The 24,672-nt window shown below is 42.4% G+C and overlaps 1 protein-coding gene across 6 annotated transcripts in view; it reads right to left on the bottom strand.

The window, feature by feature from the left end:
- acap3b (ArfGAP with coiled-coil, ankyrin repeat and PH domains 3b) overlaps positions 1–24,672 on the bottom strand; it is a 34,938-nt gene that overhangs the window by 4,551 nt on the left and 5,715 nt on the right. For 2 of the 6 annotated variants that reach the window (XM_037251280.1, XM_037251279.1), the window contains exons 2-24: positions 15,447–15,504; positions 12,638–12,757; positions 12,298–12,351; positions 10,095–10,153; positions 9,797–9,980; positions 9,598–9,642; positions 9,388–9,483; positions 9,124–9,198; positions 8,530–8,541; positions 3,885–3,997; positions 3,733–3,784; positions 3,515–3,615; positions 3,214–3,325; positions 2,894–3,126; positions 2,529–2,598; positions 2,275–2,369; positions 1,983–2,203; positions 1,799–1,891; positions 1,557–1,649; positions 1,239–1,462; positions 1,056–1,165; positions 851–961; positions 168–229 (exon numbers count right to left, since the gene is read on the bottom strand). In XM_037251280.1, coding sequence (XP_037107175.1) covers positions 168–229; positions 851–961; positions 1,056–1,165; positions 1,239–1,462; positions 1,557–1,649; positions 1,799–1,891; positions 1,983–2,203; positions 2,275–2,369; positions 2,529–2,598; positions 2,894–3,126; positions 3,214–3,325; positions 3,515–3,615; positions 3,733–3,784; positions 3,885–3,997; positions 8,530–8,541; positions 9,124–9,198; positions 9,388–9,483; positions 9,598–9,642; positions 9,797–9,980; positions 10,095–10,153; positions 12,298–12,351; positions 12,638–12,757; positions 15,447–15,504 — 2,393 coding nt within the window. Of the gene's footprint in view, positions 1–167; positions 230–850; positions 962–1,055; positions 1,166–1,238; positions 1,463–1,556; positions 1,659–1,798; positions 1,892–1,982; positions 2,204–2,274; positions 2,370–2,528; positions 2,599–2,893; positions 3,127–3,213; positions 3,326–3,514; positions 3,616–3,732; positions 3,785–3,884; positions 3,998–8,529; positions 8,542–9,123; positions 9,199–9,387; positions 9,484–9,597; positions 9,643–9,796; positions 9,981–10,094; positions 10,154–12,297; positions 12,352–12,637; positions 12,758–15,446; positions 15,505–24,672 lie in introns of all 6 variants that reach the window. The other 4 variants (XM_037251276.1, XM_037251278.1, XM_037251281.1 and 1 more) reach the window with 3 other exon arrangements.

The following is a 24,672-nucleotide window of genomic DNA, read 5'->3' as shown; positions in this document are numbered from 1 at the left end:
TCCTTCAGGGGGTTTGTGTTGCCCGTGAGCCTCAATCTAGCTGACATCAGTGTCTAGAGGAGAACTCTATATCTAGAGAGGCTAGAATTCCTCTATGGTGAGGCAGATGAACTCTTGGATGCACTTCCTGTACTGCTGTTCAGTGGGGCTGGTGCTGGGGTATTGACCTGGTTGTCCCAGGGGGGCTTCTGCCTCTCGCATCTCCTCATTCATCCGTGCCAAACGCAGGCTGGAAGGACAGACGGGACAGAGACCAACAAATGAGATGAGCATTTTTTTTTTTGCTTCATTTTCTTGTCATATCCATCTATCCTCTATATTTATATATACATTTCATTTTTTAATGACTGTTGTCCTTATCAGGATCGCCGGAGCCTATCCCAGCTGACTTTGGGCCCGTCTTGACACAAATCATTATTATATATAAAATTAATTAAATTAAATAATCAATTACTTAACGTCATATGTAACCTTGTTTACTAAAATGTATAGTGTAGTGTTTTAGTTGAATGATATAATAATTCATGCTATTTTCAGATCTTATTTCACCCAAGTATAATTTTTTTAACCAGTGATTTCATTTAACCATTTTAAGACGATTTTATTTAAAAAAAAAAAAAAAAAAAAATTATATATATATATACATATACACTTTTGTTTTTTTTTACAATACATCAAACAGTTAATGAACTAAACTAATAATAAATTTGGACTACAAAGTAACCCAGCTGAATTAATGCAACGAGAAGTGTTCAATGGTCCAGATGAATGATGGAGAATGGAACGGCCCATATGCAGCCCCCTGAGCTATCCTTTGGCCAATCCTGGAAAAAAATGCAAGCTCACTCACAGGGTGACGATGTCTGCATTGGCGGCCTGCACAGCGATGCTGAGCGGGTCGTAGCCCTGCTCGTCCACCTCTGTCTGCGACGCACCTCTCTTCAGAAACAGACACACCTGGCTGCAGGACAACACAAATACGAGATGCTTGAAGTATGAGTATTCCCTATTTCCGGGAAGGAAATCACTTAGTGACACATAATACGTCCTCATACCCAGTGTGTCCCAGGTAGGTGGCGTGATGCAATGGGCCTCTCCCCCTCATGTCCCTCTGGTTGACATCAGCTCCATTCTGAAGCAGGAACTCACAAGCTATCAGAGAGCCCTGACAGAGAAGTGCACATTAGAAATGCTGCTCTCAAAATCCCCCTCCCCTCGCAAAACAAGGTTCTCCTTACCCCCATTACGGCCTGTATGAGTGGCGTTTTCCCATCCTCCTCCTCACTTGGAGCGTGAACGTCGGCGCCGTGAGCCAGCGCCTCCGCCATGAGGGGCAAATTGTGCAGACGGGACGAGCGGTGGAGCAGCGCGCCGGGATGGATCTCCCTGGCATCCTCAGGGTCTGATGGTACTTCCTGTTCAATTTCGACCTCGCCACTGGAGGACTCTTCTGATTCCTCGTCTGGCGGCAAAGAGCAGCAACAAAGGTTCAGCTCGTTGCAATGCAAATGACAATTTTAAAAGTCATGTGAAAAGAGCAGGGATCCTCAACGTACCTTCTTCGGTGACGCTGTCCACCACAGAACCAAACACCAGGATGTCGGTGCTGCCGTCAGTGCTTCCTCCCAGGCCGCTGTCGCTACTCAGGCCTGCGGGGCCAAAACATGCCAAACCGCGGACACGTTAATTATTACATAAGATACCTCCTCGTGCGCCATCTTTTGATTTCACTTTTAATAAGTTGAGTCAAAGGGCGGGCAACGTATGGCCCCGCTGGAGTGATACCAAGTGGACTTACTGCGAGGACCTGAGCCCGTGTCAAAGTAGGAGAAGAGGGAGTCCAGCTCATCCGGACAGAACAGGGAATCCCGGCGAAACTTGGCTGCCGCTGCTGCCGAACGTTCACAAGAATTAAAGACTCGAGTAAGTTCTGAAGTGGCTCATCGTGACAAAACAGCCACAAGGTTTGTTGCCCAACTCACCTGCTGAGAGATTGGCAGGTGAGGCACTGCCGGGCTCGTAGCGGTGATATTTCCTGCGGACTTTTTTAGGTGCCCGGACCGAGCTGTTGTGTCGCTGGCACTTCTTCACCGTCCACGGTCGGGACTTCCTTTCACCTTCCACCAACGCCTCGCTCCCGCTCATCTTCTTTAGGAAGCGTTTCTCCACATATTTGGACTTAATCCAGGCTTCTTTCTCCTGTCTGGAGCAAGAAAGTGGACATTTTTTAAATTTGTTTATGGCAAGTAGTGATATCCTGGTTCAAACACTGACCTTGTACTGGATGGTGCGGGCTTTTTTACCCCGAGTTCTTCACAGGCTCCCTCATAAATTTGATTGATCACAGTGTTGCCTAGTTCACACATCAGCTGAACACAAGAGCAAGAAAGAAGAATTTCACTCAAATAATAATGCTCGATAATGTTAACCCTCGCTTTGCTTGCATTTACCAACTTTCCCACTTAGGAAATTGCTGGAATTTCATAACTCGAAGTTTAATGAACAACACAAACAGAAGAACGACTTACCTTGAGTAGTTCTGGCTCCCATGAGTCAAGAGTCAGTGATCGTACTTTAGAGCAATGGACGCCGAGACTCCTGGAAGAAAAAGTTGAATGCCAAATGAGACTTTTTTTCATTGTATTGGTCATTTATTTGTAGGTGTCTGACTACTTTAATTATCTTACATCTTTATCTCTGAACATATCGAAATTACACATTAAGGTATATAAAATGAAAGAAAATGACTTAGTTTACCCCTTTAGAGCAATAATAGTGCTAAAAGACCTTCTTGAAAAAAAATGATACATAAAAACCGACTGATTTTTATTACTATGCATTGAGTCTATCTCACAGTTGGGACAATTTTTTTGCATAGAGTCAGAAGGTGAACCTGTGGATCCCGGAGCACTCGATGCACAGCAGCACTCCGAGGTTGATGGAGGCCCAGCAGGGAGCACTCTGGCCGCAGTCACAGCACAATTCATTGCCCGGCAAGTTCTGCACCCTCTGGAGGAGGCCTTCACCACCTCCCCGAACTGCCTTATCCGCCCTCTCCCCCCTGTCCCTGGGCTCGCTGGCTGAGTCGATGCTGCTAGTGGAAGGTGAGGCTGTGCGATCCAGGCGCTATGGAGACAAGGGATACGAAAAATATAATTACAGTTCAAACAATGTGGCTCAGAGTTAATTACACGGCGCTACCCTGATTCATACCTCAATGTAGTAGTTGTCAGCGATGTCTTTATAAGCTGAGGCAATGCTTGCTTGAACCGCTTGGATCCAAGCCTGCCTCAGTTTTTCCGACTCAGCCTGTAGCATGCAGCTTCTACAAGGGGATGGAGAGCAACTTTTCACATTCCACACAACTGAACTGCTATTAGTTGAATCATAATGTGTGCTTATGACACAATGTTAGGTTTGTAACATGAGATGACGAAATTACTTGATGGTGACTTGCAACGGAACTAATATGAGTAACTGTGTGTTGGGCCACACTGTACATATTTACACTTACTTGGTGGGTGAAACCACCTCGAAACAGAACCTCCTCTCGTTATCTTCACACGGTTTGACGGAGCACAGCCTCAGGTCCTCCACTACCACCGTCAACGAGTCCTGTTATTGGAGGAGAGCAGCGTCACAGTTAGAATTTTTGTGACAGCTTGAGATCAAAATTCATCTTCACAAAACTCATACCACTGAATGAGATACATTCACAAAGCCTAAATGTACCTTAAGTTTCTTTTGGTAGACCAGCTGGCTGTTCTGTATGGAAAACCATCGCCTTGTGGGGAGAGGGGGGAATGAAGTTAGGGGAAATTAAAACAGGTAAAAGCAAAGTATTGCAGTTACCGTCCAATATTTTCAAGTAGGTCAGGCTTTACCTGTTCCAGGTCTTAAAAGCATTGCTGGCTCTCTTGAAGAGGTAGCCCTCCATGACGACACCATTGGGGGCATCCACATTGAACTCCAATTTGGTGTCATCGTAGGAAAAGTCCTGTGGAGACATGTTGCTTAAATTATGTATTGCTCAAGTTTGGAATCAAGTTCCTGACTCATTTGTAACGAGTGGCTCATTCATTATACACTGCTGATGGTTTAGATTTTAGAGACTAGATACGATCGTATTTGGCGTCTACGTTTAGACGACAATTACACGCTAATTATATATTGAGAAGGAACGACGCAACTGTGTCGGCGACAGTGGCTCCATTGTGAGAGTTGGGAGACTCAAATGACGAGTGAACTGCTCAGTTCAGGTGCAGTTTCCATTGTGCAGAGGTGAATGGCAGGCCATCTGTTCCTCAGCTTACCTTTCCATATTACCGCACAGTCTGTCTTTCTATTTGTCAAGTCACCCTCTCAGTTTCAACACTAAGATGCAATTCCACAGAAAGGGAATTAAATCCGCTGCACGCCACTTGCTCAAAGAGGGGGACGACAAAAAGACGGGAAACGAGATCCATAAAAGACAGTTCCAAGGTCATGTTTTCCCTTTGTTGAGGGCCGCTTTAGACAGTTAATGTGATGGATGATCACTGAATAGTTGGACAGCAAATAACATTATAGACATTTCTGCCCAGGCTCCTCAGTACAATCTGGCTACAGTGACAATAAATCACTATAAAAAAATAAAAAAATAATACAAATTTGGATAATAGTACTACAATACTATTCCATAGACAGCAATGACAGAACAAAACAATTTTTCAAGGTTCAAAACAAGAGCAGGTGACGCAAGCGTCAACCAAAAGGATTTCGCAATACTCCCACTGTTACAACTACAGCTAAAGCAAATGACAACTTTTCTCACCAGTGGATAGCTGAGCCGTCCGAGAATCTTCATCTTTACAACAGTGACTTCCAACAGCATGTTACAAAAAAAAAGTTAAATTATCATTAAAAAGTTATATTAAATAAATAAATAAATTATAGTTGTCTTTCTGAAGAAATGTGGATGAGGAAAAATGGTATCTTAATATCGGGAAACGAGCGCAGCCCTCATCCATTGAGACCAACGGCAGCCCACTCGTGTCGTTCCTCAACCTCCACGCGTTGGTCTGCACACTGGCGCGCCGCGTGGAAGCGACACGGGTGCTTCATTTGCGTACAGCTGTGAGGTCTCGCTGCCCCCGTGACCCCACCGCGGCTGCCGGATCGGGGGGATCAAACATTTCATCCCTCCCTTTGTCAAGCTCGCGGCTACATCCTCACTTTTATGGTGGAGTTGGCTTTCCATCTGCCCGTGGAGGTGACAAGTGTTCCTGCCTAATCAAGCTGACATTATGGCTCCCCCAGCACCGGCACGGAGCCCGCGCTTCCCACCTTAAATCAGTCGCGACCTGAAGAATGCAGCACACAAGTGGCACAAGGGTAGCGCACCACAAAGCTGCTACGGAGATATGTGACACGGTGTGATATAAAACAATTGTTTAAAAGATACAGGAAAGTGGGGAAAATTAATATTATATTCCATGTTACGATAAAGATGATCATATTAAGGCGCTGAAAGAGTCTCATCTCAATAGTTCACCACTAAAGATGCGACCAAGTCAACAAGTTGTTACTGCTATTATTCTGCATCAAGTATAAATGCATATTGCATTTGCTTCATTTCACCAGGCACATGTGGGAATTAAGAATATATATTTCACTTTGCAAAGAACTAATGTTTGATTTAATTATTACAGTTATTGTAACCTAGCTGCGCAACGTTTAATCGATTCATCCACAACTAATTAATTACTGAATGAATTGATCATTTTGATAACCAATCAAAAAACTATTTTAAAATCATCACAAAAACAATTAGTCAATTATGCTATGGGCTAACAATTGATTATTATTTATTCTAATTGCTGCTGTTTGCAATGGTGAAGAGCTGCTGTGCAGTTCATTTGCTTAACTTCAGGTGATCTCATATATTTGTATCATCATCAACTATCATTAGTGTTGTGGCGTCGGATTGCATTTTCACCCTCACATTTGCCAAAAGTCACTCTGTGCAATTTCAATCCAAACATTTGTTTTCACTACCCGCCTCGCACACACAACAAAGTTATAAATGCTGGAGAAATGGAGGCAGAGCAAAGTAAGGCAACAATCCTCTTGGGAGCCACAATTAAGTCGCCTGTACACAAAAGACGCCAGTGAAAGGACAGCAGGGAGGAGTTTAGAACAAACGAAAGGAACAAGCACCGATTTAGCACGACAACAAAAATATAGGGAATAGCATGAAGGCGAAGGCACCTGCCTTCATTCCCTCACCTGCACCCTCGTTTACAACTTGTATTGTACTCTTTCACACCTCACCCTAATTCAACTTGAGCCGAGCGCACAATCACAATCCTCTCTTCTACTGCATTGATGTAATGGCCATCAAAAAATAGCAGCTTTCATCTATTATTCACAAAGTCGGCTGTCTCGTGGCTTCCTGGAGTTTTAAAAAAAAAAAAGAACTTTTTCTTTATGGGGGGAAATTGTGTCAAATGGCTTGTGGCGAACATTCTCTGCTGCTTTTCCTCAATTTCTTTTGCAGATGTTTCTCCCGCCATTGTGTCAAAGGCACTTTGTCACAGGCCACATAGTGAGCTACAACTAGTGAAAATAATGAATTTCCTCATATATAAACGCCAGTGGATTGTGCGCTAATATCTTCTGTTGCGTTTGGCTACGATGAGGAGAAAGTGGGTTAAAACTTCTCTTCATCTCTCCAATGACCTCCTGTCCTCTAGCTAGTGGCACAAAACTACAGACCCACATCTGAGTGTCAGGCCAGTTGCGGTACTACTCAGAATAACAGTCCCATTCCCGCCTCGGTCGTAATCCCAATCTGTGAGGTTTAGCGGGATTAGTCTTTGCATTATGGTGCACGCTGACAGCTCAGCGCCGAGCGGCTCTTTCAGCGGACAATCCGATTGATCGATTGCAGGAAAAAAAATAAAAAGGGAATAAACAATCATGCGGAATCACAACAAAGCCTGTAAATTGACAAAAAAACAACAATGAGGGGATTTAAACACTAAATAAGAGGAGGAAACTAAAGAATGCCACATTTTATAAAATGAAAGTGAAAACAAAAAGCGCAGCCCACCTACTGTTCGATCTGCCGGCCATGACTGGAAATGAGCAACACTAGTCTAACTTCTTTCTGGCGCAACTGGTGCTCGTCGGTACCAACGACTTTCGCCATGCTAGCCCCGTGGTGACCATCTGCACGTGCCCCGGCTGGGTGCCCGGGACGCTGCTCACACGTTTGCCTGCTTTGTGATGTTTTCACCGATTCACGACCATGGTCCATTGGGCGCCGTTGAACTGGACTGCCCTTACACCTGTCGATGGACCCCGTGGAGGCTATTTTGTGTGTTTTGGGGTGTTCTCTTGTATTGGGGGTGCTGGTTGGCCGCTGTTACTTTTTTTCCTTTGTCTTTTAGCTTTGATATGCTTTGAATTGCTTTGATGGCTTTTATCTTGAGCACTTTCTGACTTTCTTTGTGGCGCCGTTATGTGGCAGCCTTATGAGAGTTATTGAGTTGCGCTCATGCCATCTGTGTGTCTTTTGTATACCCACTCTGTGGTGTGGATACTGCTGGGGCCTGAATTTCCCCACCCCTGGGGATCAATAAATATTCAATCAATCAATCAATCAATCAATCAATCAATCAATCAATCAAATCAATCAACTAATTTCTTCCTAAAATAATTTATAGTAATAATTGCCAGCAACAGGCAGAACAATTAAATGCCATTAAATGGCAGAAGGTAACAAATCTGTGAATCCACCTGTTGTCATTCATACAAGTCATGACTTGCTGCAAGAATATTAAATTAAATATAAGATTATGATGATATTAGTATTTTTTGTGCTATTTGTCTTGGTGGTGTGCAATGAGATGAATGTAAAATATAAGCCTTGGCTCAATAAAGGTTGGGAAACACTGCCTTGACCTTAATATAATACGCTCCCTATCACTCACTTGGCTGTCATTGTTAGAGTTTTAGGAAATGCAGTGTGTCCAAAATTGTCATCACAAAGACGTAATTATGTGTGTGCATGCGTGTCTGTTTTTTTATTTTTTTATTTGCAAAGCAGAACAGATTGAGTGACTGATCTATTCAGAGCAAGTTTATAGAGGGAGCCACAATGCGATGACCATAAACCTGAATCAATGGGTTTGTTGCAGATGGCGTGTTTATGTCTGTGTGTGTGAACGGGAGACACACACACGCGCGACCGCCAAAACAGGCAGACATGCCAAGCGCACACAGACATGCACACATGTTCAGTGAAATCACACCGCCAAACAATAATAACCCTAAAGACCGTTTCATTGGGAATGTCGTGACACAAAAGTACACACTCATCACATTGATTTATATTAAATTCCTTCAGACACAAATTAAACGCTAACACATTTGTAGGCACTAAAATGTTGTCTTATCCATCTGTCGGATATGTCTGCAGAGATTCATGTGCCGAGACGCAAAACAGTTCAAGTCATGTTTAGTATGAAGGCCAAACAAACTCACCTGCATCAGAGTCTGAAGAAGAATGCGGCCGATTGAAGGCAGAGGGAAACAAACACACACATTACATTAGATGACAGCTTAGATGAAAGCCATTAACAGCCTTGTTCATCAAGTTTGGCATTAAGCCTTCACTTGGCAGCTAATTTGATCTGAGGGATGGGCTAAATCAGGCCAAAAAACAGAAAAGTTGTTGGCATCTACTGCCCCAACAGATGGATTATCTCTGTGAGGCATCGCCAAGCAAACAAAAGCTTTTATTCAGCGGCTTGACCCATAAAATATATCAAAGTGACTTCGTGTGAGCTGCTTTTCCCTTTCAAGTTGGCCAATTAGCTACAAAAGAAAGCACAGTGAGATGAGGAAGAATCTGAAATTCTATGGAAAAAAGATCCAAATGGATATAGTAGTATGTCTGACGTCATTTAAACGTATGGTTTGAGATTTCAATACTCAATAATGAACACATTGTAAATGTTTAACAGAAAAATCCAATTTATAGTGGTTGACAATAAATAAAAATCATAATGACAACCACACTAGTATTAATAATATAACAAAAGGCAACGGAAAGTTAAAGATGTCTCGTTCTCTCACCCTTTGCTGGATGAGCGCATGTTTATGCTCCAACTCCCTCTTCTCCACCGCTGAGTCGATGACGAGCTGATCCAGCTGTACGAAGCAGAGCAGAGCGAATAAGATGGAAATGGGAGCCAAATTAAGGTGGAACTTGAAATAACCGCCAGATGCTTTGACATCTGGAAGCAGCACGTTCAAATAATAATGGAGGAAGGGTTGCTAAAAACCTTATTCAAAGGAGTTCTGTCATGTGCGTGAGCAATAGTATTTGGTTTTCCTCACCTGGGCAGCCAGCCTTTTCATGTAGGGGTCTATCTCATCCAGAATGTTGAAGCCTTGTTGGAAAAGAGTATACTGGGCACGCATGAAGGACAGCATCTGTACAGGTTGAGAAGCTTCCACTTGTCATCACAGAAACATGCAGGTCTTTTTTGTATACAAGCAAGTTGAGCAGTATCTATGTGAAACGAAGGAAAATAAATGTGGGCTCACCGCATCCAGGATTTCAAACTTCTTCCTGGCCTGAAGCACATTAATCTGTTCAGGAAAGAAAACAAAACTTTAATTGATGTATCTAATGAAGAGATTGGTGGAAAAAGTGCCAGTGTTTCATGCATTTAGATGAAGTTGCTGTGGATCATTAGCGCTACCTTGTGGACACTTTTTGTATGGCAGTATGTATGTAGCCCACCTGGAGTACGTAGTCCAGGGCGAGGTGCCTGAAGGCTTTACGGCTGAGGACGAGAGCTTGCGTGGCCTCCTCCGCTTCATGGACCTTGTTCCTGGGGGCTTGGGCGTTCTTCACCTGAGCCAGCTCCATGTCCTCTCGAACGCGATCAAACTGCTTCTTGGTATCCTTGAACTTGCGCACGTCACTATCGTGAAGAAGCATGCAACACGTAAATCAGCGTATTTAAACTCACAAGACCTGGAATATTTGATAGGCATAATTTAGGCCAATAGGAAAAGCCAATCTATGGAATGCTTACTCTTTAATGAAAGCGTGAAGCTGCTGCTTGATTGACCGCTGAGCTTGGTCGAATAAAATCTGTGGAAAGAGAAGACAGAGGACATAAGATACCTGTTGCCATTCACACAAAAGAATAATGGATTTGTTTTTTAACTAAACCGACCCGGTCCCTTTGTGAGTAACTTGAGACTTGGTCGTAAAATTAAGTGCATTTTGTCACATTTTCGTTTGGTGGTGTGCAATATTTATTTTTCTGCACCGCTTGCTCAATGTCATTGGGAGACACAAGCTGTAGGTTCTTGTTTAACCACAAGGTGGCGTTATAAACTTGTATCCCTTTGGAAGTATCTATGCATGCGTATGGGGAGGAGACGTGAGGTAGAAAAGGCACAGGGACAATGTCACTCTCACCCAGGCAATGTTATCTTTATAAATGCTGCTCTTGTGTTGGAGCTCATTTGATTGTGCAGGAACAGCACAATCATATTAGAAATGCATTGACACCGTACCGTCAATAGTTAAAGTCCTGATGAATAATCATATAAACAACTGCAGAAAGAAATGTTCCAAATGGTGGGAAAACAGCATGACAGGGTAACTGCTGCAGTGAGTAACAAGTCAACAAGCTAAGCTTTTATGAGTTTGTGGCTTGACAATACAACCTTTGTTTACCAAATAACACTCAATTTTCCATGTTGTCTTGGACGACTCGTGTTTCATTTCCTGTTTTTCTTACAAAGGTCAGCAAATAGGTTATTAATAGGTTATTATTTCATGGTCTGACATGATCAATTCAATTTGCATCAACAAATTCCAGTTACAGGACAATTAGTGCTGTGCTAGGAATTGCTTGGTACTTTCCACAGTGGTGAGGTTGCCAGCCCACCCCGAAATCTAAAGCAGCTCCATCAGGCTCACTCAAAAGGAACACCAGTAATCCAAAAGTTCCACGCAAACCTGCTTTGGATTATGGTGTCCTGTTGGGCGTGACCCCCACATATCATCATGTCGACTCACGTTGCCTTGAAACATTCGTGTCACGTTCAAAGACCCTCCCTGCTTGTTACTGTGGACGTCGGGCAGCAGGCCAAGCCTGCACAACAGTTGCTGACAAGCAAATTCCTTATGTTTAAGTACGATACAATATGAATTCAGAAAAATTAAGGCAAGAAATACATGAATTCAGTCAGTTCCTCAACTACTACAAAAAATGTGAAAAGGGATCAGTCACAAAGCCGGCCATCTGGATTGCACTTATTCGAGCAGTCAAAGTTATTAACATTTTGGGACACTGTCGTTAAATCCAGACCATGTACAAGGTTGGAAATATGTTATCATGAAATATTTCAAAAATGTTTTTAAAGATAGAGCGGGTGGGTGAGTCTCTATCTGCGCTATTAGCATGATGTGAGGTTTCAGAAAAAGGGACAGTAGGCCTGAAGATGGTACTCAGAGAACACAATTAGGCACGTAAGCAGATGACGGTCGGAGTATTTGTGTCATCACCAACCCCATTTAACCCAATGTTACACCAAACAGAAAGAGTGATTAAATCAAACGGAGCTGATAGATCCTCTTGTGTTCAGCACACATTGAGTTGATTTGAAAAGCTTAAAGAGGTCAAATGGGGTTGACCCCTGGGGAATTGAGTCAAAGGGGAGAGAGATACAGTTGAACAATGACAGTAGGACAAACATTTTTTATTGTTGCCTACTTGCCTACGTCTGGGTTTTTGAGTTTCATTTGCGATGCCCTTCAAGAGAATACTAAAAACAGAAGCTGCCAAGGACAGAACAATGTCACGAGAGAAGAGGCAACAATGAACACACGAGGTGGGGAAGTCTATTAGCAAATGAGGGAGGGGGGGGAACAAAACATAAAAGCCTTCCGCGTGATTAAAACATAATAAAATAAAAAAAGGAACCTCATGAATACAAGCAGCAGTATGCAGAGCCACCTACAAAGCAGACTAATCAGCAAATCTGGTTTCTACCTTATTATTAAAAGATCCCCATACCATTTGATGTGTGAATTAATTCTACTTTATATCGGCTCTGCTGTGTGTGTGTTTTATGCAATAGTGAGCCCACTCGAAAGTCTTGGCATCTTAAGAAGACATGGATGCATTTAATGCCCTTTTTAAGACAGCAGACAAAAATGCTCCTTCGTGTTTATTCGTCCGGTCTGGCTCAAGTCTATTGTAAAAGAAGAACAGTTCTCACCATATGGTAGTTGACGATCTCCTGGAGGCTTTCGCCACACTTTTCAAGGCAGTCCTACAAACACAAGCACAACACACACATTTTACATGAAGCAAGCATCTGATTTCATCTCAAGATAACCCAAAAGACATTGAGACATCCCGACGCTCCCATTTTCTGGGAGCCTTACGACAGCTGGACGTCTCCATGTCTAGACAATACTTGTTTATACAGCTCTACTTGTTTGATTCACGTGGGGAACCGCTGGAATGTCCTGTTCGAGTCAGAGGGATGCAAGGGAGACCTCGACCTACATTTTGTGTGCCCGACATGCTAACAGAAGTGACGGGCGTTCACTCACCGAGACCATCTCTTCTTTCTTGCATTGCTGGGACAGGTCCTTGATGCCGTTCACAAAAAGCTTGTTGGCGCTGACGTAGGCCCTGCCGGCCTCGATCATACCGCTGCATAACTTCACCAGCTAAGAGGAGCAAATACAAATTTGGACATTTTAAAAACCCATTGAGGACGCATTCTATTTTTAAAAAAATGCGACACAGCGATGATAATAATAGTCGCAGCGATTACATAAATCAAAGAAAGCTTAGGTAGATTGGCAGTTGCAAATAAAACACAAATGTAGTCAATTCAATTGTTTTTGAACTACTATGGAAATGAACTTCATTATTTTTCTTCCAAATGGCTAAATTGACATTTGACACAAATCAGGATGATCGTCTAAGTGTAAATAGTACATGCTTAACATCCTGAACATTCCATCTTACATTCTTTTAAGGCACTTACTTGTGCTTGTCATTTTAGAGATGAGGAGTCCCACAGAGACACACTCGAAAACATTTCTAAGCATACTCGGGTCAGTCGGAATGTTTCTTTGCCAACATTTTTCAAATGCTTTTTTTTTTTCATTCATTCAACAGAACTCATTTCCGGCAAACTGAACAGCTCACTTTATATAGATTGTTTTGACATTTTCAAAAGTGAACCTCAAGTTCAGATACGAAACCGGAACTTGAGTCAAGTTATATATTGATCATACATTGCTGCGCTGTGTATGGCAAACAAGCTATTTGTGATTTATTTTCTCAATTATAAACATGCAATTCATTTTATAATGGTAGTATAACTTTGGACAAATAATAAAAATACAGGGCGGGGAGGCAAAACAAATAAAACAACTAAAAAAACAGAACCCTCCCAACAAAAGATGACGATTGGGTAATTCCACACTGGGAATTCAGGCAGTTAAGTAACTCAGCCAAATGTTCCCATCACAAGCTAAATCGCAAATAAGGGAGCCGCCTTTGAGGGTGTAAACATGTAAATTATGGGGTGCAGACAGCTCAAGAGTGGTGTGCAAACTATGCATTCCCACTTTGCGGGTAATATTACGCACTAGAGTAGCATAGTCTTTAACACTTGGAAAGCGTGTGTTGCCGAGAACTTGAGAGCTATGCAGAGGAAGGAGTGAATAAAACATCGCATCTCGTGCAAACGCTCATCAGCATCAGCCAATGTGAGGTCACTGTAGTTTAGTGGCAGCTTACAGATAAGTAAGCATTGGCCGCTTATGGAAGAACTGGTGAGACACGTAAGATGGAATGACTAATTTAGCTCGTACATGTATGTATGTACGCATAAGTAATACCAGCATCAGACATAAAGCATTAATATTAAATGTACATTAGTCAATTTTATGTCTGAATCAACACAACAGCAATTCCTGCCTTGCTCTTTCACAACATATCTGCTAGTCTAGTGAGTTATCCGACGGGGGCAATGTGATCTCATCGCGTGCTGCACCGAACCCCCCAGGGTCCGAACATGGCCATTACAGGGACAGTATATGTGTCAGCTTGTCAACAAATGGGCTGAAAGAACCACAGGGGAGTCACATCGCTACATCTGCTCAAACCGGACCAAATAGGTTGTGTTAATTGACTGACACTGCGACAATGTAATGGAGAACCTTCGAACCACAGCAAACTGTAAAATATGTCAAAGTATAAGCAGATTTGGTTGTTGAAGGACACATGAGAATATCAAATTGATCAAATTAGGCAACTACAGTGTAATTCATTCCATATCATTTTTATTTCGTCAGAATACACCTCAGGCAGTGTGAGGTCATCCCGCCAAAGCAGTGTAAGGACCCCCCGCTGCCAGAATAAATGACCCAAATGGAACCTCAAGTCATCATTCAAAGTTCAGTGGAGGGTCCCAACTTGCTTGGAGCAAAATGATGTGATGGGGTGGATGTGATGTGTCACCCACCAGCCTGCTAATTTAACTGCTGCGGGAGACATTTCAAAATTGCAAATGTTATCAAAGACTAAATTCATAATATGATGGGCAAACTTGAGCATGATTGAGCTGTTGTGTAGTTGTGTCTAAAAATTCAAGTTGATTTCACGTAAAGGCCTATTTGGACAAACAGAACCAAAACAATGAACGTCTACTGCCATTGCTGATTTATAATCACTTGGAATAATGAAATGTCCGACCAACAAGTTTTTATATGTCTGCGGGTCCAAAAGTACAAAAATAAGGTTAAGTAATACAAAAGTGTCGTGCATTCTGGCATCATATTAAATTATCATGACAACGGACTCATGATGCAGTGCAGTTAATACAATCTGACTCAGAAACATCCATTGGTTTATCGAAAGAGACATTACCTCAGCTCTGAGACTCCCAGGAGACAACGAGCCATGTACTTTCACTTTACATAAAGCACTAAATCATATTAAAAGCGCATGGCAATAATGCAGAGGGAAATGTATTCCCAATGTCAAGTTTGCTTAACCAACCCAACAATTATTTAGGATCATTTTTAGATTCATAAACATTGATCTATTTTGACATAAACTAAAATTGCTGACACATGCAAAAATGGCAGTTGAGCAACAACAGGCGACTGTAATGTTTCTATATTGCACTCCAAGGCGTGCACTGTGTTGTTTAGCTATGCGCGAGCCAATTGGACATAGCACAGCACATCTGGTTTTAATGGACTGATGCAAAGAAAACCAATTAAAGTTCACACATCAACGAAGCACTGATGACGTTTTTCAGGGAAGCATTATGATTCAGTCAAAAGAAAACATAGTTGATTTAGTAATTTGTACGGGAGGGGGGGGGGGGGTCCATACCTTGTCCAGCTTTGCCTCGATCTCCACCACGTCCGTCTCCACATCATCAATGCCGGCCCTGAAACAAGAATAAACAAACTTACTGAAATGATGATGGACTTGGAGACACACACACAAACTCTGACTTACGAGTGTCCAAAAGATTTATAATATGGACAAAATATTAGGATATGACTGAAGGAAGTGAAAGTGATCAGTGACTTCATTACGAGCAGTATCTTTGTACTTTATTTAGTCTACTGTAGTGATGATCTTAGGAGAAGATCATATTTCATCAACATTTAAATTAATCTTTGACAAATGAACAAACACTGTGAATCTGGCTAAAGACTTTTTTTCATCCCTGCTGCATAATAAGATGCAACCAGACACCACACACCATGCTTGCTCAGACTTTCGCATTAATCCCAACGATTAAGATTAGCGGTAATGGCCCAGCTGTAAAATCAATGAATGACATCATGCGGAGGGTAAGGATCTGAGTTTCAGGATTCATAAAGTAAACACAAAGGCAAAAGGAATATGTAGGTGTTCTTTAGGACTCAGCATCTCGTATTTCAAGGATAACAACACCAATATGCAATAATAATAAATCCTAAGGCCTCACAAAGGTCTCACAATAAAACGTTAGAAAAGTATCAGCATTGTTCAAGATGTGCTATGGTTTATTTGAATTCCACAATGACAACATCAGCTGAAGCTTATTTGGATCGGATCCAGCAAGAGTTCAGCGACACACCCTCCGTGAGCTGCTGGAACAAGCCCCTCATAACAGCAGACCCCTAGGGAATGGCGATGATCTCACCATGAAATGGCAAAGCCAGACTCATCTGCAACTCTTTCACACCGGGCAACACCCTCATTGCAGCAGACCTGGAAAAAGCCACACTTGCAGATACATTTAAATGTCTCGCCCAACTTTGGAGCCATCCAGAACAAGAATGCAGGAATGCTCTCTCACCTGCCTGTTCCAAAAAAGAACATTGATAGAATTCCTCACTCACAAAGAAGACAAAGTGTTGATCCAATTTGTCTCAGAAGAACACACTCCTGACACAGCAGGGTGAGCACGTGTGTGGTCTCCACAGGAGGTATGTTGCGTGTGTATGCAGATGTCCGCGCACGTCGTTACACTCGACTACCATTGCTGAAATGCGCAGCCGACCATTCAACCAGCACTCATTTGCCGTTCTCCAATCAAGCGGTGAATCAAACACGTGCACACGGTGTTCCTTATAGCAATGTCAAACGGCAATACGGTGCGGGGGGTCCGAGGATAAGCTCATTAAATCAAGCATCACGCACGCCGCACTGTCAATGAGACGTGGTGGCCAATATCTTAACGGTGAGGCCAATGCAGGCATCCCCCAATGTGGTTTGTGTTACAGCTCCAACACGTTTGTGTCCACAAACACAGAAAGTACACTATGAGAGTTGTCAAGCTTGCCATGGTTGAACACGGAAAGCTTTTTGGATGGAAACGTGTGCAACAATATGCTTGAGGCAATAAATGTCAGTTTGTCCTCAAACCAGACTTGACTGCTGATGTGTGTCTTTGTTTGCAATATGGGATTCAAATCAGGAGAATGACTCTCAACCTCGATACTAAAAACAGAATTAGCTGCAACTTTATCAAGAATAGTTTCTACGAAGACATTAACGGTCAGTTTAAATCTTTCTTTTCCTCTGCTTAATGTGCTACATGTGGATGCCCCAGTTGCTTCTGAATGAATTTAGTGTCGATCCTTCCTGCAAATCACTTCAGCATTGACTAAGATAGTTCTCCTACTTAGTACTGCATTATACTAAGCGATGCTTGTCATTAAAAATAGATGTACCGTGTTTTCCGCACTATAAGGCGCATCTAAAAATCTCCAATTTTCTCAAAAGCCGACAGGGCGCCTTATAATCCGGTGCGCCTTATATATGGACCGATATGGATTCGTGGATGAGGACTAATTTATTAAAGTAAGCTTTACGTGTTTATTTTGTGTGTTGTGTGATATTAACGTTTGAGCAACATTGAGTTATTGATATAGTGTTATTGTTTTCACTATTTCGAGTGTTACTATATTGTGATTGCATTAACGTTTGAGCAGCGTTGAGTTATTTATTCTATGCGCCTTATAATCCGGTGCGCCTTATAGTGCGGAAAATACGGTAATGTAAATATTGTCATTAATAATATACATGTACAAATATATATACACATTTAAAAAATATGTATATATTTTTAAAAAAGCAATGCAAATACAAATAAATTAGAAACTATCAGGTGTGCACCTAATGGGGAAGCCACTTTAAAACACAGCTCACCCTCAACATTTAATACTCACGCCTGTGTCCACTGTGTGTGGACATACTGTATGAGGAACAACCTCAGGCTTTGAACAATGAGGATGCAGCCGGCCAGCCCAGTCAGAAGAGGGGGGGGATGGGCACATGCTTGTTGCCAGTGGTAACATACAGTAGAAGGTCTAACATCATCGGCAATGGGGGATGGGAGGGTTAGCTTCACGTGCCCTTGCGCCACGTGCACTCTCGTCAGACCCAACAACCATTCGCAATCTATTCTGGTCCCACCACTGTGTGTGTACGTACTCCTGCAGGACGTTTGCGTGGATATCGTTCTGCATCTCTTCACATTAGTGTACACACACACATACATCGTGTATCTTGCAGTGGAGTCCACTGCGACTCACAGACTCGATGTGTCACACGACATCCCATCCACATCAGCATCACTAGAGGGACAGGGGCAGCAGGAACAACAGGCCCTCTGATACCAGTTAAGCTTGGACCCGGCGGGCAAAAAAATACTCACATGCAACAGGACATCATCCACCACATGTGACGATGTTGATTAGAGTCGGCCAGTAAAACAAACCGTCGTCAAAACAGAAATGTAGAGTTTCTATCGGCCCTAAAAAACAAGTGCAGTGATGTATATGCATTATATTATATGTTATATATATTATCTGCAATAGTCTGATGTATAATCCCTGCAATTTTAATCTGTCAGTATTTGTGATCTGACTCAGCAGATCAAGATATAATGGGCAGTGACCTATTTTCTTTAACAGACATCAGGTGAATGGAGAGCAATTGCAATCTCTCTCGTACGTACAGAAATACAAATGGATCAGGAGCACAATATGACAGATGAGGCACACGCAAATTAAATTCAGGAATCATGTCTGTGTTAGACCACAGTCAAAGACTAGTCAAAAATAAATAAAAGCACACACACACACACTCATGCCGAACATCCTCATTTATAATTACACACTTTGATCCTCCACCCGCAAGTTCAGACTGAGCACACGTCAAAATATCTCCTTCTCGGAATTCCAAGTAGGGAGGCAACCATAGCAACCGTTCATTGACCCAAATCACCATGGCAACAGGCATCATCAGCATTACTCACGCTTTTATTTTTTTTTTAAACTGACCAATTTCCTCTTTGTCTGACTTGATTGTACTTGAGCATCTCCCCGCCACTCCCTTTCGCTTGCAATAATCTCCGTGTGCGCATACAGGATTTGCTTTCAAATCACTCATCCGTAGCACTAATTGCTTTGTTTGCTGATATTTAGCACAAAGTGAGCAGGTAGAATTTTGATGGTTAACGTAACATCATCCCATCCTTCATTTCTTTGTCTCGCCGTCACAGGAAACATTGTGAAGCTCGGAACACACTCAAAAAGATTGACCTCCTTTAACACATCCCATAATTCTTGGTGTGCGCACTTTTTAGCATGTGTGAGTCTGCGTACAAGATGACAATGAAACACAACAGCAGACTCATTTGTACATTTAATTGGACCATTTGTGAGGTCAATGCACAATCGCCACACCATTAAAGAGCGCACAAACGAGCTCAGTCATCATCACAAGAGCCTTCAATAAAGATTCCTCACATTTGGAACACACACCCAGCCTAACACGCTGCCTTTTGACATCAATGGCGACTAAAGGCAAACACTGGTATCTTATGCGCGGCTTACAAAGATGCCTTCACTGCTCCCCCCCCAACCTCCTCCTCCATACACACAACAAACATCACACTCTTTCCATGAAAAAACTTTGAGGAAGATACTTGTGTGCCATGTGATTTCATGGGAAGTCATGAGCTCCATAAATGAGCATATTTCAAATATCCCCGAGAATGGGGATAATGAAAGTTGTAAGAAAAAAAACATTCAAGTTTCACATACTGAAAGATGTTTTTTTTTTTTTGCCATATTTATCTTTCACACTTTTAGTACATTTTCCTCACGGGTGCAAACATCAGTTTTAAAAAAATGAAATGCTCATGGACGCTTCCACTAACAACCTCTTTGTCTGCCTGTTATATTTTATTTTGACACATTATTTGTTCAGTAATTATAACGGTTTAAAAAATGTATTTTAATGACCTGATCTGTCAGATAAATAAAAGAAAGTACAGTTTCACTATTGTTTATGACGCACTAATGTAAACATATAAACTGTCAATGGGTAATTTATGAGACGCTTTTAATGATGCAGTCACATGACTGAACAAAGAATTACCGCAAGTCGTGTAAGTGAGAAGACGCTTCCTCTGCTGTTCCCTGCTGCACTTTCGATGAACTCAATGCATGTATAAATATTTCTGGCAGAGAACATCGAGATGTGGAAATGTCATTATATCATTCCAGAGAATGGGCCAGCAGGAAACGTGTTGGAAGGCCTCAGAGCGTGAAAGGGGTCAGAAATGATCCTTCTCAAACATATTCTGACGGCCTTGCAAGCCAGGTGCCACTTGTGTTTGTTGGAAAGTGCGACACTAGGTCGCTCTTTTGTGCCAAGACAGGAGGGAAGAGATTTAACCAGGGAAAAGTCCGACATGACTTCCATTATCTGCGCTGTCAACGTGAGAGTCCAAAGAAGACACAAGGGAGTCATGAAATGACAGTAAAAAAATGATCCGCACAACAAAACACTCCAAAGTTCATTCAAGCATGCATCTACCAACTCCAGATGCTTCCCAAAAGTGTGCTAACGGAAGAACATAGTGCGCTTATGTTTGAATAACAACATCAATATCGTTTTGATGGGACGTTGGGAAATTGGGAGATAAAATTCTGGTGGGTCAGCCAGGACACATGTAGCGTAGGCGCCAGTGTCTTTGCTAACCTTGACACAATCAGATATTTTGTGAGTCTACTAATTAGAAAAAGAAAATCTCAATTAGCGATTGTCACAAAAAATGTTTGTTTGAATTCTGTCAATTGTGTCAATTTCTTGAATCATTATTTTAGAATAAATCTATTCCACCAACAATCTCTAGTTTTCTGGCAAAAGAAGCAGTTGTGCTGACAGCGGCGTCAAAACTGAAGTTAAGAGCTTTTATTTTGTTTTCTATGACTTCTTATTTTGGATGGCTTTTACAGTCAATGACAAAGCTGCATCGCCCCAAATCTTTTATTCTATTGTACTGCTCTGCTTTTTCTCGAGCACAGCATGGCAACTCATGTTTAATGCACATTGATGCATTTTCTATACCGCTTGTTTGTATTGACTTTGGGCGAGAGGCAGCGTACACTCTGTACTGATCGCCAGTCAAACACAGGGCACAAATAGACAAGCAACTATTCACAGAAGGAGAATTTAGTCTTCAACTGTGCTAAAATGCATATTTGAAATGCTACCCGCAACCCACTGTGCTACTGTTTAACGTATATAATACATCATATAGTTACAAAAATAGATTTGTCGATTCATCTAATGTTAATTCCCCCATAGCATTCCCTTACTGCTAGTTTCAACCAGTAACAGCTGTGGCCCAGGCGGAGCGATGACTTCTGATATTGAAGCACAACAAGCTCAAGGGTTTGATCATGTTGGGTCACGCTGCACTCACACACCCAGCGGAATGTGGCTTTACATCCTCGCTTAGTCGCTTACCACATACTGTAAACCACTGCCCACGCCGCCATTAGAGCAAAAGCTAAAAAAAAAAAATGATGCTATGACGGCAACTATGCTAGAGCAGAGTCAAAATTCAGAAATCATTCAAATGACAGCGTGACCTTGAGAGCAGTCAGGAAAGTTAATTTTCTCTACGGGTGAGCTGTGTGTGCAGGCATCAGAGGGGCTGCTGATTCAGCTCAAGCAGTTGGCGGTCGAAGAAGAACAGCGCGTTAAGACCAGCACTATGGGACACATCCAAACAGCGTCAGCCATCAAAACAGAAATTAGACATTCGGACACCCTGATAAGACTGACAAACAAAACCCACAGGGAAAATATACAAAAAAGCTGTCTGTGCACAGTGCTTAAATGTACTTGAAGACTAGCCGAATGTCAAATCCCCCACCTCTTTAACCTTCACTGAGCCCCCTGCGGCCACTGAGCATCCGCCCAAATGCACAATGACGCAGGCGGCATGAGAATCGAAGAGGAAGGAGAAGACCCCCTGCGGTGTACACTGTGCGCTCCCGTTCCCAGCAATAATTCACTTCTGCGTTCTTAGCATCTCTCCCGCCCACAGCCAGCTGACGGCCTCTTATCGCAAGAGCTAGTGGGATGTGTTTGGCTTGGATGGAAGCTCACAGGAAGACAAACAAGTAGATATAGAAAGTCAAATCAAACAAGTGTGTTTCCATGTGAAGACCACAGTCGTGTGTATTTTCTTCGATTACATTTGTTTCTTTATGCCACACAAAATGTTCAGTGTTAGCGCCAAATTGATGACTAAGCCATGTCTATATAACACTCCCACATGCTTTCAGCAGAAAGCCAGAAAGAGAAATTAGAATCCCTGACAACAGCGCAGAGTTGCCTGTACATAAAAAGAAAACTAAAACGTCACAGTTGTCAGTTGAATATCTGAGTTGTGGTGATCAAGTGCAGGAGTTTGGATTCGAGCCACCAAAAGCGACACATCTGTTCATACTCATACTGCGAACATGCAGGAAGTGCAACATTCTCATTTTACACAACTGTCCATACAAGAAGTAACCAAATCCTCATCGCACTTCAGTTTGTTGAATAAAAATGAAAGTGCACCAGCTGGATGAATGAAAATGGGAGCAACAGCTTCAATGGATGCTCAATTCATGAAAAAGAAATGAGGTTATGACGCATAATCTCGAGTATGTATTTAAGGGGTCACCTGATAAATGTTTGTCTGCTAGTTCCATAAAACATACGCTCACGCATTCACCACTCTTTATCTTGTGAGGAAGGAAATGGAATCTGCTGAAGGGGCCACACAGAATGGCTGCGCAGAGATCTTACAAAGCACACAAATCTCATCTGACATAAACATTTACACTAAAACATCGGTTCGTATTGCCTCTTTCGGTGGCCGATGTTCCGTTCGGGTCTGCGAGATTTGCCAATTCATCCCGAGTAAAGTACCTCCTGAGACACTGAGGATAAGGTTACGAATCGTTTAGAAGATTATTTCACAGCTCAGGACAAAAGAACAGATTTGCACGAATAGTGCAAAGCTTTAGGTGCATTTGTGTTTCAAAATGTTTCTGCCAGTTTAAGATTAGAGCATAATTTGGAGTTGGCCAACCAAGTGTTGTCATTTGTATAGTCTTGACATGGCTCCAAAGGCTGTTAAATTGATATCTGTGTTTGTAATTGCTTAATCTTGCTCTCTCTCAATATGTTGAAATGTGTTTGTATGAAAGACCCAAAGAAATCTCAATTCAATGAGATCCAGGATACACATAATGAAATGTTGAAAGCGATGAGCTTACATTTGGCATCGATCTGGACAACATTTTCCAATCATGTTTGCCCTCAAAGCCTTAAGAAATCCTCAATCTGGGCGCACGTTGCTGTCTGTTCTTGTTTAGACGGAGGGGATCAGCTGTTCTGACAGATGACACTAAGTCACCATAAATGGAGCAACAACATTCCAACTATTCCTTTTAATTGCAGCAAATGACACGTGATGGAATCTGGACCTTCTGTTGTTGACAACTAAGTGCAAAATAAAGACTTTAAAATGTGCTTCTATGCAATTCTTTCCCCAGTTGTGAGATACAATGAGTTTTTGCTCTTTGGTCCAAAGTCAACTTCCAGTGGCGCTTACCGTGAAATTTATGCTTGTTTCACACAGACATGATTCTTAATCTCCTTCCTCTGGAGCCAGGAATCTCTCGGACACAACCTTCTTGTTCATCCAGCTACATCTGGCTGGTCCAATGGGACATACACATTGACTCATTGGCTTTCCCGCCATGACTCTGCACGCACATACCAATGGAACAGAATAATACTTCCTGCCTGGACTCAAGACAAACTGTCCATTACTGATCAGTGACTGGGCCTCAGCTGTTCGGATTTTCCCACTTGGATCCCGTCGGCAATCCGTCCAACAAATGGAAAGAAACACCCGCCCAGTCCATATGTAGAAGTACGTACATGCGTGTGACACTGCGGGGGGGGGCTTCGAGGGGAACGATACGAGAAAGTGTGGGACTGCTGACACGGCGTATGGGAATGTTTTCGTTTGGTCGGAAAGAATTCCACAGAGATGTAAGATGGAAGAATGTAGTGAAAAGGACGGTGACAAGGGAATCCATCCGTTTCTGAGAGGGAAATAAATGCTTGTATTGTTCAGAGGATTGGATTGTCAATCACGTGTGGTTTCGGCGCCGTTGTGTTTTTTGGATCAGTGGGGGTCAGGCCTGGTGCAGAGCATGATCGATGGTGACACGCCAAGCAGCCATCAGGAAATCAAAAGCACTTGACTAGCCAAAAGAGCTAAATGTTGACGAAGGATAATGTAGTCTACGAGAAATTGCACAGCAGGCAACACGGGTGGAGGGAGACGGAACAAATAGATCATCCAAAAAAGAAACGGGAGCAATAAAAATAGAAATAGAGATGTGAGGAAAACCGCCGAGTTCCAAAACCAAATAGCAGAGCTAAAATAAAACGAGTGAAACAAATTCCTAATTTGAGAAGATCCACTGGTTTCCAGATGTCAGACTCTTGCATGTGAGAGAAAAATCGAAAAGCCTCAACTTCATTTCTTCATCCTCTTCCTGTTACTAATGACGAATGTGTCGCAAAAACGACAAAGATTGACAAAGATTCACTTCAGTAAAAGAATCGAGTCAAACAAATCATAGATCTAATTTCATTCCAGTTAGAAGCCTCTTCATTCCTCTCCAACTCTTCTCCCTGCGTTGACTTGTAACCGCCGAGACACATGCACTTAATCGAATCGAATCCT

Source organism: Syngnathus acus, chromosome 5, assembly GCF_901709675.1.
Source record: "Syngnathus acus chromosome 5, fSynAcu1.2, whole genome shotgun sequence".
Taxonomy (NCBI): domain Eukaryota; kingdom Metazoa; phylum Chordata; class Actinopteri; order Syngnathiformes; family Syngnathidae; genus Syngnathus; species Syngnathus acus.
This window is presented reverse-complemented; position numbering and strand designations above follow the sequence as displayed.